Source organism: Chaetodon trifascialis, chromosome 20, assembly GCF_039877785.1.
Source record: "Chaetodon trifascialis isolate fChaTrf1 chromosome 20, fChaTrf1.hap1, whole genome shotgun sequence".
Lineage (NCBI taxonomy): Eukaryota > Metazoa > Chordata > Actinopteri > Chaetodontiformes > Chaetodontidae > Chaetodon > Chaetodon trifascialis.
The window spans coordinates 12,443,184-12,461,857 of NC_092075.1; the positions used below are offsets into that span (position 1 = coordinate 12,443,184).

An 18,674-nucleotide genomic window follows, 5' to 3' on the forward strand; every position below is an offset into this window, starting at 1 on the left:
GTTGCAGCTGCAGAACAGTCCCCTGAGTGATGAATGTGCTTGTGGCTCTACGTGGCTTTGTGATGGTGACTTGGCTGCTGAAGATTTGATCCGTCAGATCGAAACGCTTCTGAGAGCTTTTGGTGCAGTTTTCAAGCCAAGCCAGCAGCTGCTGTCGCGTTTGGTTGCGGTGAAAACCTGCAGGATGAAGCCCGACTGGTTTTTCATGTAGATCTTGACCCACAGTGGACATGAAAGCAGAGCCTATTGTTTGGCAGCGTGCTCTTCCTCATTCCTCGCTCCTCATCTCATCGCTGTGGATGAACGGACGGGCCGAGGCGGACTCTACGGGAGCAGACGCGGCTCAATCCATGTCCAGCATCAGGGCCTTAACACTACCGGGTGAAAACTGCCGCGCGTGCTGCCTTCGTTGTCTGTCGGCGAGCAGGCGGGGGGCCGCACCGCATTTCCTCTCCACCAGTGCCGCAAACCCCGCCCCTGCCGGATGGGATGTTGAAAAAATCGTCCTCCTCGATTGGTCCGGACACCCGTCCGTCAGCGCTTATTCCTAACACACTGATGGGACGCTGACAGCGGTGGGCGGGCGCTGCTAAGAAAATTATAAGGTCATTTGAATTACGCTTGCTAGCGAGCTCATCGGCTACAATGAACCCAGAAATGATAGCGATGTTTATGACAATGAACGGATGATGATCGCGGGGTCAAAATCGACGCGCACACTCAGGCGAATTTGACGGCCGACCCACTGGAGGAAATCTAGGAGAGGAGCAGCGACTCGTTGTGGTATTTAAACAGGAGGGGATCCCGGTGCGTGTGTCCGTTTCTCTGTGCGTTTCTGTGAGCCTCTGTCAGCCAAGCCGAGCGGCAGAGAGGAGCGGAGGGGGCGACCTGGCTAGCCTATAAGCCGATCAAGGCGGAATCGCACACAACGAGTTTCACGTCTGGGATTTTCTGCGCACCTACATGCTGTGACGGTGTGGACGAGGTGCAAGGTATGTAAGCAAAGGAGAAAAAAAAAAATAACGATCACCCCAGCCACAGCCCAAGCTGACCGTGCGCCCCCGCGATGTTCAACTTCACGGACGGCTCCGGTTATTCGCCAGCAGAAAGAGAGAGTCCCGGCTGGCGACTCTGTTGTCCTCTGGCAACCTTGTGAGCGATCGAGTCGCTAACGGGACTCGAGATGTGGCTCGACACTTTAAAGACACGGCAGCTGTCGGTTCATGAGAGATAATTCATGTGAACGTGGACAGCATATTCAGCATGTCCCTTCAGCCTGAAAGCCTGAAAGAGGCTGCTGCCACACTGTCCATCCGCTTCCTCGCTTAAGCCGATGCGCGCAATACGCTGCGCATCCTGTCTGCCAGGCGCGCCTCTTACCATGATAACATACATCAGGTTAGCCAGATAAATGTGGTCTAACCGTGTCTAAGGCTGAAGGCCCTGTGTGCAAGCGCACATGGCTGAGGCGTAGTCTCACCACCAGTGGGTTGAGCTTCTCTATAGTACCCATATCAACTACCGCAATATGATGCTCCGCGCCTTTTAAATTTCCGGGAGTAGCAGCAGCAGCGGCAGCGAATGATGAAGCTTTTTTTTTCCTCTCCTGTGAAGTTGCTACTGCCCTCTTTGTGCATTTCTTTCCTTGACGTGACACATCTCATCATGTCGGTCATTCAGCGAAATTGCAACGTGCACAACAAGCTGTCTTGCAGCACGGAGCGTCGGCCTGCGTCTTAAATAGCAGCAGACTTGTTGAATTGCAATAATGTAGACATCATCGCTGTTTCAGCCACATGCAGGGAGACGGAGAAATGCCTAGTCAGCGTCTTGGCTCTAGAAGATGGGCTTAAAACAGTTACCTTCCGTAAAAGCCTGGTGAATGGTAAACAAATAGCAACCCTGCAGGGTTTTTCTGCGTGGGCTAATGAATAGATAATAAGCAGTCATGTAAACTATCCTTTACTGCTTTAGAGTCATCCTCCGAGCTATCTGGTGGCACTGAACACCAGCGTCAACACAGGCTGTCCTCTGCTGCACTCAGCTGTCACTACAGCCGATTTGCTTTGAGTTAGGGTTTTCCCAAGGTCCCAGCAGCCCAGGGCTTCATTCAACGGCCAGAGAAAAGAAAACTCAAGGATTTCTTCACTTTGATCCACTCTGCTCGTGAACCAAACCTATTACACTCATGTGCTCATGACCACACATTTCTTACAAGATGATATCATGCAGTGTGTGACTCTGGTTGGGTGACCTCTCAGCGGAGCAGAGCTGAGTCATAGAAATGGGCTCAGGATGTGTAAACAAACTCATGATGGATAACATTCTTCAGTGGCTTGTGAAGATGCGGCTTCGAGATCTTTTGTTTTCTTTTTTAAACCACATATAACCTTTCTCCCACTGAAGTCGCGTTTGGTCTGAAATGTTTGTGCTTAGTTGCTGCAGCCGTTATCTGCATCTACTTCTATGTGTGTGCATTCTTCCAGGATGATGCGTCTAGCGTGCTGCACGGCCCTGCTGTTTGTGCTGAGGCTGCTGGTGGGCTTGCCCTGGTACCAGGTTCTCCCGGCCGTCCTGATCTTCTACCTGGGAAGCGGAGGATGGAGGTTCCTGCAGGTCTTTGCCAGAACGATTGGCAGAGACTTTAAGTAAGCATGGTTGCATGATTCCAGTGTTACACCTAGAAAACCTAGAAAAGTCTTGACCTGAATGTTTTTTCATGCTCTTCCAAGCAGAATTATTGCTTTTGATTAGTTTCTATTTTTCAACCAGAGAGGTTTTATGTTACTGCCATCAAAGGGAGGCACCGCCAATATGTGGTGCAGTCTGTAAGTAATTTGACAGTGACAGATATTTTATGGTTTTGGCACTACACTCCAGAATAGTGGACCAGAAGTGAAACAATGACTGGGGGGGGTAAAGTGCTGGCTTACAGCTTAAATATGAGCATGTTATCATCCAGATTCGGTGAGTGTATTATAACTGTAGTCCTATCATATCTCACTGCACTGTTAATGTTTAAAAAGGGCTGTGGTTCCTTCAGTCTTCACTCAATATGGACGTGAGAGCAGCTAAAAGTCTCCCTGTCAAATCCACTGGATGCACAGCCAAAGCAATAAAAGATGTCACTGTCCAAACAGGTATCTCAGCAGTCAGAGTGAAGTTATTTGAAGTCAGAAAAAATCAGACCTTTGGCATAAAGTGGTGCACATTTGTCATTTGAGCACAAGGTAGTTTCTGATAAGTAGTGGACATGAAAATTGTGCCGCATTGCAAAGTCAGAGAAGGACAGCGGTAAAGATGTACATGTGGACATGGCAGGGATATAAATCAGAATTAGTATTAATAATATGGACTCATAGTGATGCCATTAATGTCTAAGTTAATTATTAAAACCACGCATCAGCTCAGGTTTCACACAAACTACCATCAGAATAACACATCAGGAGGACGTCATGCCATTCATCGCAGCGATGCACTAGTGTGATTTATTTTTTTTCTTCCTCGTTGTTTGGAGGAACGTGCCAGTGAATTGGTGCCATGTCTTTAGTCCTGCAGAACTGCAGGCTGTCACCTTTGAAATAAGCTTTGCCGAAATCAGCACAGGACCTGAGGCTCTTCCTCCGCAGGCTCCAGTTTTACAGCCAGCGTGAGCAACCGGCTGCGTATTCCTGTCGTGTGCGTTTCAAAACTTTGTGACATGGCATGTAGTATTTCACACAAAGGACAATGGAGAGAATGGGGGAGGTGAAGATCTTTTAACTATCTTATCTAAAGCCAGTATTTGCAGTTGAGGGTTACCATGGTAATTGGGTCGTGGCTGACTTCCTTTTTTCCCCACAACAGCCAGTAACACCGTGCCACTGCTAAGTCCTGTTCCTCTTTAGACCTGTTATTACATGTGCTCCAGTTCTGATAATGCTGTCGTTATTTGTCTTTGTAGTGACGGCGCGTGAGGCCTCAAGGTTAGAATTTAATTTTATCTGACCCTGTCAAAGCACGACTTTTCCGCAGTGACTCGTAAATTCCTGTTGCGTAACGCACTTTGACAAGGCTTAGATATTTACGTTGTAAGAAGCACTACGGTTCACGTCTTAATTCCTTTGTAAACTAAACCAACCTCCAGTGTACATATTTTGGTCCCTGCAAATTCCAGAGATAGTCGCTGGTCGGTTTCGTTGGCGTAAGGAACGTCTGTGTTTGCTAGAGTTGGTTGTAAGCATTTTTTCTTCTTTCTAATGGTGCAGTGCAGTTTGCTGCTATTATCAAATTCCGTGAACGAACGTCATCAAAGAAACCTGTATTTCAAATCGAAGGATTTAATCAGATCAAAAAGTAATACCACTCAAGAAATGGATGGCACAGTGTAGAGTTGTGTGTGGAGCTCGTGTGTTGCAACAGAACGACCTACGAACAGCTTTATTGTGGTCAAGTGTATTTATGACTTGACAGAAACGACCGTGCAGCAGTCAGTGATGGTTATCTGGACCGTCATGAAACTCATCCCCTGTGTAATGACAAACAACATCACCACCACAGCATAGCCACGAAGTAACTTGGTTCAGTGGAATTTTCTAATGCTTTATTAATGAGCAGCTGCCTCTGCCTGACCCTTACCTGGGCTGACACGCACGTAGCGTTGCCATGCTACTGCACACACACTCACCTGCACTATTAACCTCCTAGGACCTGGTGTCCACATACGAGGACATTATACTGCTTATATTATATTATATTATATTATATTATATTATATTATATTATATTATATTATATAAAAAAAATATATATATACGGGCTGCACGGTGGCGCAGCAGGTAGTGCGGGTGCCTCACAGCAAGAAGGTTGCCGGTTCGATCCCCGGGTCAGGCGGGGCCTTTCTGTGTGAAGCTTGCATGTTCTTCCCGTGCATGCGTGGGTTCTCTCCGGGTACTCCGGCTTCCTCCCACAGACCAAAAACATGCTCATTAGGTTAATTGATGACTCTAAATTGTCCGTAGGTGTGAGTGTGAGCGTGAATGTTTGTTTGTCCTTGTATGTGGCCCTGCAATCGGCTGGCGACCGGTTCAGGGTGTACCCCGCCTCTCGCCCATTGTAGCTGGGATAGGCTCCAGCCCCCCGCAACCCCGAAAGGGATAAGCGGTATAGATAATGGATGGATATATATATACTGATAATTCTTTGTTTTTACACTCATCAGGTCCCATTCAGCCCAAATAGCAAAGAGAAATGAAAAAAGCATGCCATGCAAGAGTTGGGGTCTTAGGAGGCTAATGCTCTCAGATACCAATGCAACTGTGCACAGTGTATATATCTACCCCATAGTGCATTCATATTTACACTACTGTCTCTGTTGTACATACCTGACCTATAGTGTATTCATATCCAGCTGTTTATTCTGTGTGTAAGGGACCACTATTGACATTACATTTAACTGCTGCACACACTGTGAGTGCATTAATTTCATCTACTTTCTTTTTCTCTATCCACGACATTTATATATCTCTGCACATATTTACATTGCTCAGCACTTTACTGCTTTTTGCACTTCATGTTAGATGCTGAACTGCATTTTGTTGTCTCAGAGCAATGGCAATAAAATTTAATCTCAAAAAGAAGAGAATGGCTTTTATCTGTGTCTTCGCACACTCAGTGTAAATAATCAAAGGACAGACTTTGCCCCGTGGACCCACCCAGCCATCTCTGTCATAATGTTTTATACAAGGTAATAAATGAGCCAATCGGTCAACTAAAGATGAGCATTGAATATCCATTTAGCTACAAATAATGCACACTTCATTTTATTGCTGACCACTGTCCAAAGGGTATCCTTCATTTTTTTGCTGGAATTCTTGCAGTTCATGCACCCGCTGTGCAGAAAGGTGACTGATTTTGGAAAGTTTGCTGCCAAACAGAAAGGTTTTGAGCTTAGAAAAAGTCGAGCAGTAATGAAAGTATGTGCCATTTGTAGTTAATGGGCTAAAACATGCAAATCAAATGCCGTGGTGTTTTAGGTGAGCTCGATTGGCTTTTCCATCAAAGGCTCAATGGCCTTTTCACTGGCTCAGTTCACATGGCTGTCTTTCCTTCTTTAATGATGTTTTCTCTTTGCTCTTTCAGTGCAGCGATTTTGTTACTAAAGGTGAAGATGAATGTCAGACGCCACCTTAGAGAGAAGAACACTATTCCCAAGATCTTTGCTGAAACAGTTCAGCGCTACGGGGACAAAACAGCGCTGATCTTCGAGGGGACTGGCGAGAGGTGGACCTTCCGACAGCTGGATGAGTACTCCAACAGAGTGGCTAACCTGCTGCTGAAACGGGGTTTCAAGGTAGGTCTGCGAAAGAAAATATTAATAATAATGAAGAATTAGGAAAAACACGTAAGAGGTGCTCTACCTAGTTTGACAAGCCCCTCTTCTGGTTGTCTCTCTCCTCAGGAAGGTGATGTGGTGGCCCTTTTCATGGAGAACAGGTCCGAGTACGTGGGCCTCTGGCTGGGCATGGCCAAGATCGGAGTGGAGGCCGCTCTGATCAACTTTAATCTGAGACTGGAGTCCTTGGTCCACTGTGTCACCATCTCAAATGCCAAGGCTGTGGTGTTTGGCTCGGAGCTGACTGACGGTAAGAGCAGAGAGGGTGGAGGATGAGGAGAGGTTAGAGAAGCATCTGAGGGACATGTGGCAGATGTTGTCAAAAATCAGAGGTTTGTCTCAGCTACACAGCTTTGACTTATGCTGATGCTGAGTGTTGTTATGCCTCTGCTGTGATGGGAGCAGTAAGTGGTGCGGGGAGAAAGCAACACGGGCCATAAAAGTTAGATGGGCTTTGGAAGAGGTGTCTCCTGGATGTCAGTCAGCGGAGCTCTAAATGGCTGATGGACAGAAAGACGTGATGAAGAGGGAGGTGTTTGATCTGCAGTGTTCAAGGTCTGAGTTGGTCAGGGAGTTTACTGATTAACAATAAACTACAGGAAAAACTAAAACAACAACACAGCTGAGGTCAAACCAGCCCTGCTTAGTCGCATACAACTTTTATGAGTTAATAAATACAGCATATAAAATGAGGAAGTATCTCTACCAATATAAAGTCAAGACCCGTATTAAATAGGAGAGATACATATTGACTAAAGGATAGAATAAATTAGTTGCCAAGCAACTGCTCATTTGTGATTTTACTTGGCAGGCAATAAGATTTCAATCAGCTAGTACCTGATCATTTGTGTGTTTAGGAGTATTTTGAGGAGCCAGATAGAACTATGAATATATGATAATGTCTGATCTGCCAACCTGCAGTGTATTATTAAACATGGCTCATATTGCTTCGACTCGGGAGGCAGGAATAATCTAAAATTGCAGTAGCTCAGTAGAATGGTCAAACATAAATTAGAGATCTATTTCAATCTCCTCATGACCTTCTTCTGGGTCCCTGCCCAATCTGAAAAGCCCTGATCTCAACAGCTATAAAGAGTGAGTGAGTGAGTTTTGAGCTGTTCGTCCTGGGACGGATAGAACAGCCTTTGTATTGGATCCCGGACTTCCTTCATGTCATGTGTTTTATGCCTTTAAGTAATTGGAAGAGCAGCCTCTTTGCAACTGAGCAGACCCAAGTCGAGCCAGACGGCTTTAGTTGTGAGCCAGCATGACATCAGGCCTTTAAATCCAGAAACACTGTCTTATTTTAGGGGAAAATATGAGATGTTTCAGTTTGTTATGGCCCGTCTTCTGCCTGCTTCCCTCACAGATACTTTCCAGCTCTTTTGTCATACTGCACCCAAAGTTATTTTAACCCACTCTGTCCCCTTTTTCCCCAGCCCCATACCTCCTTTCTTCCTCATCTGCTGTTGCACCATCGTCTCTTCTTCTCTCTGTCCTGATGTTTAAAAGTCTGGCCATGTGCAATTTGGGACAGTGACATTAATCAGATTTACTGTTCTGTGTTTCTCTTACTCTCATAGCGATGTGTGAGGTCTACAATTCAATGGGGAAGACAGTGCAGTTGTTTTGTAGTGGAGACTGGGACCCCAAACGAGTCCCACAGGGAACCGAGTGCCTAGAACCCCTGGTGGACGCTGCCCCGTCTCATCAGCCAACCATGCCACAGCGCTGTTTCACAGGTGAGTGCCCCAGATCAGTTTCACAACATTGTGAACTTTTCTAAGCGGTTCGTTCAACAAAATGCCATTTTATTGACGCTTCTGGGAGTCGTTTCAAGGGATATTTTCTGCGGCGTAATAAGAAATGGGCAAACAGCACTTCAGCACCGACCCGAACAAAAGCAACACAGCAGTGCAAAAAAGTCATTTGTTTGCATTGACTGATCTGTCTGGCAGCACAGACCACCTGACAAGAGGAGAGTCATGCTTAAGGAGCCCAGCAATGACTCACAGTCAAATAAAGCACATCGCTCAATCATTTTGAAAAACGAAACACGTATTCTGAACTGAAATGTCAAGAGTAATATCTCTGCATTGTTTTTTCATACAGTGGGCACTGAATGTAGGCAGAAACACAGTTTCAGTGTTCATTATTTTGATGCTTTTAATACATTTTTGACTGCAGAGACAGACAGAGACTTAAATTAATTAGATATTGATGAAGTAAAGTTTAGTTGCTCATATGGTGCTAAGTGAAAGAAATGATTATTAAGCAGAATTCTGCACTCTCTTCATCAGCAGAGATTATCTGGGTTGCTTGTTTCTAAGGCAGGCTGTATGCAGTACATAGGCCAAAGGGAGAACACACTGAATCCACAATATGGATAATCAAGTCATATAAATTTTAAATATATGACTTGTTATGTCCTCAGAGGACTTTATCATCTGTAAAACATGCAACACCTTCTGTCATAAGAGCCTCGGTTCAAATGAGGAAGACGAGTTATAGAAAAGTTAATTCCTTTTTTTTATTTTCTCCATTATTTAACTCTTCTTTTTTCATTGTATCCACACAGCTAATTGGTCAGCTCTTATTCAGAATCAGGTCCCATCTGCTGACTCAGTTTTGCTCTTCATCACTACGTGTAATCACTGACAGGCTGTTGTAGCAATAAAACCTGCAACCTTTACTCATGTTCATACTTGGCAAAATGCGTTTCTGGTAATCTGGACAGATGGCAACCAAAATGCATCAGGATCAGATCAGTCAGGACAGTCAGAGGTGATAGGAGATGTGTATGTACACATACGGTATGTTGTGCAGAGTGAATGTCAGTGAGTACCTTTGTGCTGCTGCCACTTCTCTGGCCGTATGGCAGAGCTATTTCTTCTGTTAAGGAGTGGTTGGAGTTTATTATAGATAAAATCAGCTGAGAGCAGGAAAGCCAAATCTAAACAGAAGTGCTTGATTGTGACTGGATCTGGAGCTAATTGGTATACGTCTGGATGCCACTTTGCTTACACATCACACTGTATCCTTGAGAAAAATGGAGAGTTAATGGTCCAATTTTCACAATCTTTAAAAAGGGATTCTGCTTCATTTTGCCTCCATCCTTCAGTGCTGTAACTCAAAATGAGCTTGCAATCAAAACCGTGAATGCGCCTGTAATTAAGGCTCAAAGCCAGGGACTCGCACTCCTGCACGGCTGATCAGAAGTGAGCGTTCAGCAACATGTTGGTTTGAAAAGGAAACTGCGCACTTAAACATGACAGAGCCTTCATTTTTATGCACATGCCGGTCACAGTCGCAGCACATTTGGCTGTTGATGTGTGGTATCTCACTCCTCTGTCTGTTTCAGATCGCCTGTTCTACATCTACACGTCAGGAACCACTGGGATGCCTAAAGCTGCTATTGTTGTGCACAGCAGGTAGGAAGGAGCCGTGCCGCTTGCGAACAGACACACAGGAATTGCAGCTGCTTGCTTTGTTGATGCCTGTATCTTTCATGTGTAGCATGAAGAGAACAGAAGAGAAATACATCAGTCTCTTTGGCTTGGTTCTGACTCCTTTTCCTTCCTTCTCCTGTGCTTCCTGGTTTTCAGGTATTACCGCATGGCAGCCTTGGTATTTTATGGCTATAAGATGACATCACATGACGTGTTGTATGATTGCCTTCCACTCTACCACTCTGCAGGTAAAACTAGATTTTCTCAGTATGTCCAAATTCAGTCCCTTCAGTCAGTAAAGTTCCTCCAAATGTTGATCTTGATGACCTTTCTAGCTTGACACAACATCCAGCCTAAGGGTGTATAAAGCCAATAGAACACAAAAAATGGCACAAATGGGTCTTTTCTGGCACACACTCTTGCCTCTTGACCTCTTCTGCTGCAAACATCTCTAAGCCAAGTTCAGATAATTGAAGGGTGTGTGCTTATAATGCCACAGACGAACAAGATCAGGTATAATATGTGCTATTTTAAAAAAAAGAAAAGGTTGCATGTTGTTGCTTTAAATTATCATTTATATATTTCCATGTTGAGGCCAGCTTTCTATGACCCTGACAACTCCTGTTTCTTTGTCTCCAGGTAACATTGTGGGAGTGGGCCAGTGTTTAATACACGGCATGACTGTAGTTATCAGAAAGAAGTTCTCTGCCTCGCGTTTCTGGGACGACTGTGTCAAATACAACTGCACTGTAAGCATAACATAGATTAGAAGTCACTGCCACAGATTCAGCAGGCACGCCACAGTCTCGCAGCACTGCTGAGGAGATATATCTCAAGATTTAGTGTTATTCCCTTCACTTAATCTCTTTGAATCCCTTTTCATGATGATAAGATTGGCATTAACTCAGTAATTAGTCTTTTCTTCTCTCTGTTCTGCCTCACTAAACTGTTTTTTTTTCTCGCTGTGCTTCATTCTCCTCCAGATCGTGCAGTACATAGGTGAGATCTGCAGATACCTGCTGAACCAGCCAGTTCGGCACACGGAGAAACAGCATCGGGTGCGCATGGCACTGGGCAACGGCCTGCGCCAGTCCATATGGGCAGAGTTCATGCAACGCTTCAATGTCCCGCAGATTGCAGAGTTCTACGGAGCCACAGAGTGCAACTGCAGCCTGGGCAACTTCGACAACAAGGTGAGAGTGTGTTCAGCCTTCGGTGTTTTTTATCCACTTTGGCTGTCATTGGTGAAATGCCCTCCTCTGAAATCTACTCCTTCCTGTACTGCTCTAAAATCCTCTTCGTGTGAAGCACTTTGTGGTTCTCTAAGTGTGTTGTTTTCTCCATTTTGGTAGCTTCCCATCAAAACAACACAGCATGCAGCACTGCAGCTTTTTGGCTGGTTGGAATTGGTCTGCCTCTCATTATCCTCTCCTCACTTAAAGCTTTGTGGTCGTTAATTTTTTTTGTATGTCTTCTAGATCGGAGCGTGTGGCTTCAACAGTCAGATTCTACCCTTCATCTACCCCATCAGACTGGTGAGGGTTGATGAAGAGACCATGGAACTCATTAGGGGACCCGATGGCGTCTGTATTCCCAGTAAAACTGGTAGGTTTACTGTATATACATATTAAACAGCTAATTTACACCTGCTAAGCCTAAATATGCATGCAGAGTGGTGGCCTAAAGCAGAAAAGACCTCACGAGTAAACACAGCTGCTCATATAATACCATCCACATCATGTTTGATTATCAGTAAAACAAAGCTGGACTGGCCCATGAATCGAGCCATTTTTATTGTGCACATTTGTCTTTCAGCTTATTGGTAATATTAAAGTAGCGGGCTAGCTACGACTGCCACATGTACAGAAAATTAATGTACTTGTCCTGATAAATAAATAAGATTAAATGAAAGGAGCAGCCCTATATGTTAATAAAAATATGCATTCTGAAGACTCAGCATCCATGTACAGTGCATGAAGCTCACACATCTATCAGAAAGCACCACTCTGGGCATGCTGCAGCTGTTTTTCTGGATATAAAGGCGCAATAGGTTCACAACAAGGCTTCAACAACCCTCCTCAAAAGTTTCAAGTTTATAATGTAAGAGTTGTGCTGTAGACATACAGAAAGGCACAGACACATTTAGACTTTCTGAAACCCTTAATGCAGCTCAAACAAACCATTTGAGTGTGAAAATGGTCATGCGATTTCATGTAAACACCAGTTATACATTATTTATACATTTTACTGTTCTTTCACCGTCTCTCTCTCTCTCTCTCTCTCTCTCTCTCTCTCTCTCTCTCTCTCTCTCTCTCTCTCTCTCTCTATCTATCTAGGCGAAGCTGGCATGCTAGTCGGCAGGATCATTCAGACCGACCCTCTTCGGAGGTTTGATGGTTATGTCAACCAGTCAGCAACCACCAAGAAGATTGCTCACAGTGTCTTTGAGAAGGGAGACAGTGCCTATCTTTCTGGTCAGAGTCACTCTCTCTCTCTCTCACACACACACACACACACACACACACACACACACACACATATGTTAAGTTATTGAGCATATTCCTTGCTGTCTTACTAAATGAATGTAATCTGTCATCCTGCTCTCATTAGGTGATGTGTTGATCATGGATGAGGACGGCTACATGTACTTCAAGGACCGCACGGGGGACACTTTCCGCTGGAAAGGAGAGAACGTCTCAACGACCGAGGTGGAGGGAACTCTCAGCAGGCTGTTAGACATGAAGGATGTCGTAGTTTATGGAGTGGAAGTACCAGGTAAATAGAAACAGGCTGAATATTTGAGAATACAGGGTCACCATGCTGCGTTTAGTGCTATAGTTATTACAGCTGCAGTATCGTGGTTTACTCTTGACTGATAGTGACATGAAATTAATTACATGAATTTTGAAATGTCATCCCATATAAAGCTGAGCTGGCGCTGAGGCTCTCCAGGCTGTGCAAATCACAGGCACCACTTTCCAGGCGCTGCGATTAGGTTAGATAACTTTATTAATCCCCAACGGGGGAAATTAATTTCTCATAACAGTGGCAATTTGGCACATAACAGAAGATGCACAAGTCTGACAGCTCACAGCAGACAACATATGAAAGAGGTTTTCTGCCACAGAGTTATCACTGCCACAACAGGAATAACAAACTAGCAGTATATGCATGAGCGGTATATGAAGGAGGAAGTGTACAAGTGAGGTACTGTGTAAAGACATTCATTCATGGCCTCGATGCACAAACACAAGCATCCGCCTGACATTAAACCCTCACAGAATGAATCCTCTGACATGCCCATTTCTGTGTGCACAGGATCAGAGGGGAAGGCTGGGATGGCAGCCATCGCTGATCCGTCTCACTCCTCTGACCTGGAGAAGTTTGTGAAGGACATGGAGAAGGCGCTCCCTCCATACGCCAGACCCGTGTTCCTCCGCTTCCTTCCAGAGGTCAACAAGACAGGTAACGCGCTCTGCTCACGGCACTTTTAAAGAATCAGTCCAAAGCTGGGGAGCTCAGGAGCTAACATGAATGAATGATCCGGCAAAATGAAATACCCACACAATCTCTCTGTCTCTTTCTCAGGAACGTTTAAGTTTCAGAAGTCAGATTTGCGTCGGGAAGGCTTTGACCCCAGCACGGTGTCAGACAGACTGTACATACTGGATTCCAGCAGAGGGCGCTACACACAGCTGGATGAGGAGCTTTACAGCTCCATACTGTCAGGGAAACTCAAATTGTGATGACCAGGCTGACCACTACATGCACACTCGCACACACACAGATACACACATACAGATACAGAAAAGAAGACAATATTGTGTGACCCGGATAGCTGAATGCAGGACCTCGTCCCCATATACACAAATGCATATAAAGTAATAGCCATACACACTCCAATGCCAACATATTTAAACATACATACACCCACATACACATTGTATTCCCAAAACCACTCCGCTCTTTGAAATCCCTAAAACAGACTTATGCACGCCACACACACACACACACACACACACACACACACACACACACACACACAGCACCACTCCATCCATCCCTCCTGCAATCTCCCCGGCAACTCCTCTCGCTACCTCAGCAAACACAGAGAGGCACAAGCCCAGTAACCAGGTCTATTTGGAAACTTGAAACCGCCCTTCATGGCCACACAAGCCCCGCCCACACAGGTCTGTCAAACATCCACGCCTGTCCACCCCGGTCCGTCAAACCAGATGTGTCGCTGGGGGACACAGCTGGGTGGGATGCGGAGAGCAGGCTGCCTGGCATCCAGAATGCAAAGACTTTGAATACCTGCAGATAACCACAGAGTTGAAGGAGCATGGATTCAGTACAAAAAGGGTGTGGGACAGCGGAGGAACTCATGAGGACCTAAACCGTCTTTCGGTTTGTTGTTTCGTCAGCGAGACTGTTTTGTGAAAGATTGGTGCCCCGACCCACGACTTCACCTGCACAATTAGCCAGCAGTGACAAACCTGTGTGACGACTCCAGCTTTCCTCTGTCTGAGCTGAACCTAAAGGAAGTATTTGCTTGACCTTCTCCGGTCTCCTTGTCTTCGTTTCCATCCTCACCCCGAAGAGCTTGAGATGAAAACGAGGAAAGGACGCCTAAGGTTTTTTTGTTTGTTTGTTTTTTTGAAAAGGGAACAACATAAGGACGTGAGGGATTTTGGAAAGCCTTTGACATGCAACCCACGGTTCCAGAAGTTAAATTAGTCCAGTGGTTGAAACTGAAAGATTCACTCAAGTGCAATAGGGCTCCAGCGTTTGCAGTGCAATAATCAGCCGCACCACCCGAGCGCTGATATAAAACAAAGCTTTTTATTGAAATATGTCTACATCACACCAAATATATTTAAGTTGTAGTGTTTGTTTACATATTTAAGAAAATCTGAAGTTTTTAGTAATTTATGTTATCGTAAAAGCTTTCTCTTTTGTTATCGTGCAAATGTATCAGGTTAATTTTTTTGCTTTATGTGTGTCCAAAATCCACACTTCAGTGACTCTTAGGAGTCCTCAAACATGAAGCTGCAGTTTGCGTTTTATATCAGCTGCTGGAACACAAAGTCAAGTGATCTGACTGATTCAACCCTGGGCTAAATACATGGGGCTATTTCTACCAACAGGACTTGTCCACATACTGACATGCAGTATGTTTGTGTGGCTGCATTGTGCAGGTTTTGTCCTAAAAGGTAGACTTTGTCTATCCTACGGTGTGTGTATGTCTGTGTATATTCTTATGAAGAAGACTTGACTGAAGAGATAGGAGCACCAAATCGCCCCAGATCAGTGAGGACTTGTGTTTTCAACAATATTCTGGTGCTAAATACGGATGTTCTGCCAGATTCAGGAGAGTCGAAAGATCCAAAGATTCAACGGTGGGAGTCGGGACATTGTTGTGGAAGGGGTGTGCTGAAATAGAACCGTAGGAGAAGAGAGAATATGCTTCGTCATCGATGTTTTGTCTGTTGTTCACGGTAGCTATTGTCAGAGGTTGTAGCACCATGAATGAGCATCATCAACCACAAGCAGAGCACTGTGCCTTACTGTGAGTTCACCTCCCAGATTCACAGGCCCTGGCCCGCACGTAGTATCTCATATGGTTCCCTATGTCACTCCGCTTCTATCCTCCAGAATGTCGTGTCTGTCTCTAAGTTTCCTGGCAAAGTTGGCCTAAGTCTTGGGAGCTCACATTTTATTCTGAAAATCATCTGCTAAGAATCCTTAGCCGCCTGGCGACCGGCACCTTCATCCTGCCAGGTGCAGGAGGAGCTCGTGTTGATGTCTCGCTGGGCAAAAGTCCAAACCTTTGTAAGGCCACTGTCATAGCATTTTCAAGGACTTTATCCTCCTTACTTCCTGTCCTTTGAGTCTCCTCCGGTCTTTCCTTAGTCTGCACTGTAACCTTAATTTGTCTTCTAGCTGTCTTATTCTTCGTTTCTTGGGTTGTCTTATAGATTTTGTTCTCCCAAGTTTCCATTTGCTCAGCACCTTTACACCAAGCCTTTATCATCTTTCTGCCAATCACCCCAATCCTTTCCATGAATCCATCTATAACCTCTCCTCCTCTCTCCATGGCCCTCCATCCTGTCGAGCTGGCTCCTGCGTTTGGTCCTTACCGTCTCCGTCAGGTACCGAGCCTCATTCTCTGCCATGTCTGCGTCACCTCACTGTGCTCACGTTGATTCAGACAATTGAATTTAGGCGTTTAAGTGGAGTTTGATCAGTGTTTGATGGAGGGTTTAGTTTTTACTTTTGTTCAGGAGGTCTGGTGACACAAAGCTCCTACTACACGCTCAAAACTGTTTTCAAATGTCTCTTGCGGACATGTGTTGTGTGTAGTCTGCCACTGATCCTGTGACTTTTTGTTTTACCTTTGCAACTGACCACATACTGAGTCACCTGCAGTGCAGCACAGCCAGGCCGGCCGTCGCCAACGTCGGTTGTTTATCGAGTCATGCGGAGACTGGCTGCAGTGCAGAGGACTTATTACTCCTCGCGAGTTTTAGGCTTTGTTTTCTGTCTGATTCTCGTGTTTAAATGGCTTTTCTTAGTTCGTACTTTGTACTGGCTGACTTGACGGCAGCAGTCTGATCGTCAGAGTCAAAGGGGAAAGACCACCAAAATGGAGATTTCATCCCTGCTTCCCCTGTGGTCTTTGGTTCAAAGAGTGTCTCTCTCACTTGTATTTATTCTTTAATGATGAGTGTGAAATGTTCTCATGAATGTCTGAAAAAGCAAATGAGTGACCAAATGATGATGATGATGATGTCATGAAGTAAAATGTGATTTACGTATCCAAGGGAACAGTTTGGCTGTTATGATGCTTGTGACTGAGGGTCGAGCTCGTCACCGCTGACTGAACAGCCTCACAGCTGATCACTCTGAATAAGATGTTTCCATGATGTTTTTTTTTTTTTAATGATTTTAAATGATTCTTTTCAAAGGAACTGTTAATTGTACTTTGATTGTTTCACTGTTAAATGTATTTGCTTTTGTTTCCCTTGCGTGAAATCATAGCTTTGTGATTTTGGTTTAAAAGACAGGATTCATGCGTGAGTGTAAGACAATCGAATGGCAGTTGTTTTTTTGTTTTTTGTTTTTTTTTTGTTTTGGTTTCCTCTTTTTTTCTACCTTTTATTAAAAGGCACTAGGAACAGCCAGGGATTTCTGGATTACAGTGGTTTTACATGTTGACCAGGAGCCACCTTACAAATATTGATTCTGAAAAGCAGAAAGCAAACCAGATAAGTCAGGTGTAAAACCTGAAACAGCTGAAGGTCAGCAGGGACCACTGTCTGGGGGGGACAGTGCGTTTGGAGATACCTGTTTGACCAGAGGAGGGTGCTGTGTCCCCACCAAGACACACACAAGTTTCCATGCCATCATTGTATCTTGCAGTCTTGGGATGACTAATGAAAGGACCTAATAAGTGCAACTGCTGTAGATAGGAATTTATGGGGAAAAATGACCCATCACATTATCTGTGTGGGATGTTTTCCTCCATCTGTAAACCAAGTTTGAAACTGATTCAGCTGGCCTGTGGATAATAACACTTAAAATCACTTGTCTAAAACAGGTTTTCATCTAAGAGACAAATTACAATTCCTCGCCTGCTCTGCTTACTTTGACATTTGACCGACTAAACCGATTTAATGCCAGCACCTACTACACACAGACTGAAAATGTAGTCAATCCACAGCGACTGATGTGAGTGTAAGTCTGTTCACACTGAGCAAACTGATAAAGCCTCAGAGGCATCAAACTGGTGCCAGTCTTCCCAGCTCATAAAGAGATCAGTCAAGATCAACTGATTTTAAAAAAAAAAAAAAAAGACAAGTCGCCTTTTTCGATCATTGCACACCAGGCAGGCCATCACTGGCTGATCAGTTGTGTTTCATCTGTGTCTCACTGTCCCTCATGCCTCTGATCAACATTTCCCACTCAGCTTTGAGCACTTTTCCCCCTGTTGTGGTCCTCAGGAACATCCAGCAGTGCTGCAGAAGGAAACACGTTGGTACATGACTGCGTTCGTGTGTGAAAGGGTTTTGTTTTTGTTGTTGTTGTTGTTTCATTGCACAGGCGGCAGCTCTCAGTTCGTGCAGAGTGCAGGGGAGGTCTGTGAGGTGTGCTGTGTGTGTGAGACACACACACTGATGTCCTCTTGTCCACTGAAGGCTAGCTGTATACATCATGCATTTCAAGAAAATGAGATCAAAGCAGTGCTGCAAATGGAAAATCATTATTAATAAAAACTATTTAAATTGTTCACTTAGGCTGATTGTTCACTGATTGTTATTCCGCTTTCTTTCTTTTCAGGTTGAATGCTTTGACTGATGCCTGACTGCTGTGTTTAGCTAATCCAGCAAGAATTTGACTTAAAAACCTAAAACATGCTGGGAGCTGGTCTGAGATTGCTTTCAGGTAACATTTAAAATGCTCGGTTTGTCAGAATTCATTTGCCTCTTTAGAATAAATTATGGATCAATCGGTTCAGGCGATCTTATGACTGGCATTAGACACAAAATGGCCCCTTGTCGGCAGTCTAGCAAACAAACTGTTCTTTCTAATTTACATACAGTAGGATCCGATGTAATTTCAATAAGGCTCACATTTAATTTCAATTTACCCAATATTTCAGTGCAGGTGCATCAGAGAGGAGCTCAGTATCTTCCTCCACACTGCTGAGACATTTATTAAATCAAAGCAATATTTCTCTGACTACAGACCATCTTCAGAGTGTGATGCGTTTAAGAAAAATCTGATTTTGCAGGGAATTCAATTAGACCCATGACACTGCTAAGGGACTCAACAGCGAGCTTTTGAGAGTC

At 44.6% G+C, this 18,674-nt stretch overlaps 1 protein-coding gene across 1 annotated transcript; it reads left to right on the forward strand.

Moving 5' to 3' along the window:
- The first annotated feature begins 549 nt into the window (after positions 1 to 549).
- On the forward strand, positions 550 to 17,661 carry slc27a4 (solute carrier family 27 member 4). Its single transcript, XM_070988668.1, has 14 exons — positions 550 to 992; positions 2,487 to 2,648; positions 6,121 to 6,331; positions 6,440 to 6,623; positions 7,957 to 8,115; positions 9,735 to 9,804; positions 9,979 to 10,070; positions 10,462 to 10,571; positions 10,806 to 11,015; positions 11,301 to 11,427; positions 12,159 to 12,296; positions 12,433 to 12,597; positions 13,141 to 13,287; positions 13,411 to 17,661. The coding sequence occupies exons 2-14, from the start codon at positions 2,488 to 2,490 to the stop codon at positions 13,566 to 13,568; spliced, it is 1,932 nt and encodes a 643-aa protein (XP_070844769.1). The 5' UTR covers positions 550 to 992; position 2,487; the 3' UTR covers positions 13,569 to 17,661.
- The last annotated feature ends 1,013 nt before the right edge of the window (positions 17,662 to 18,674 follow it).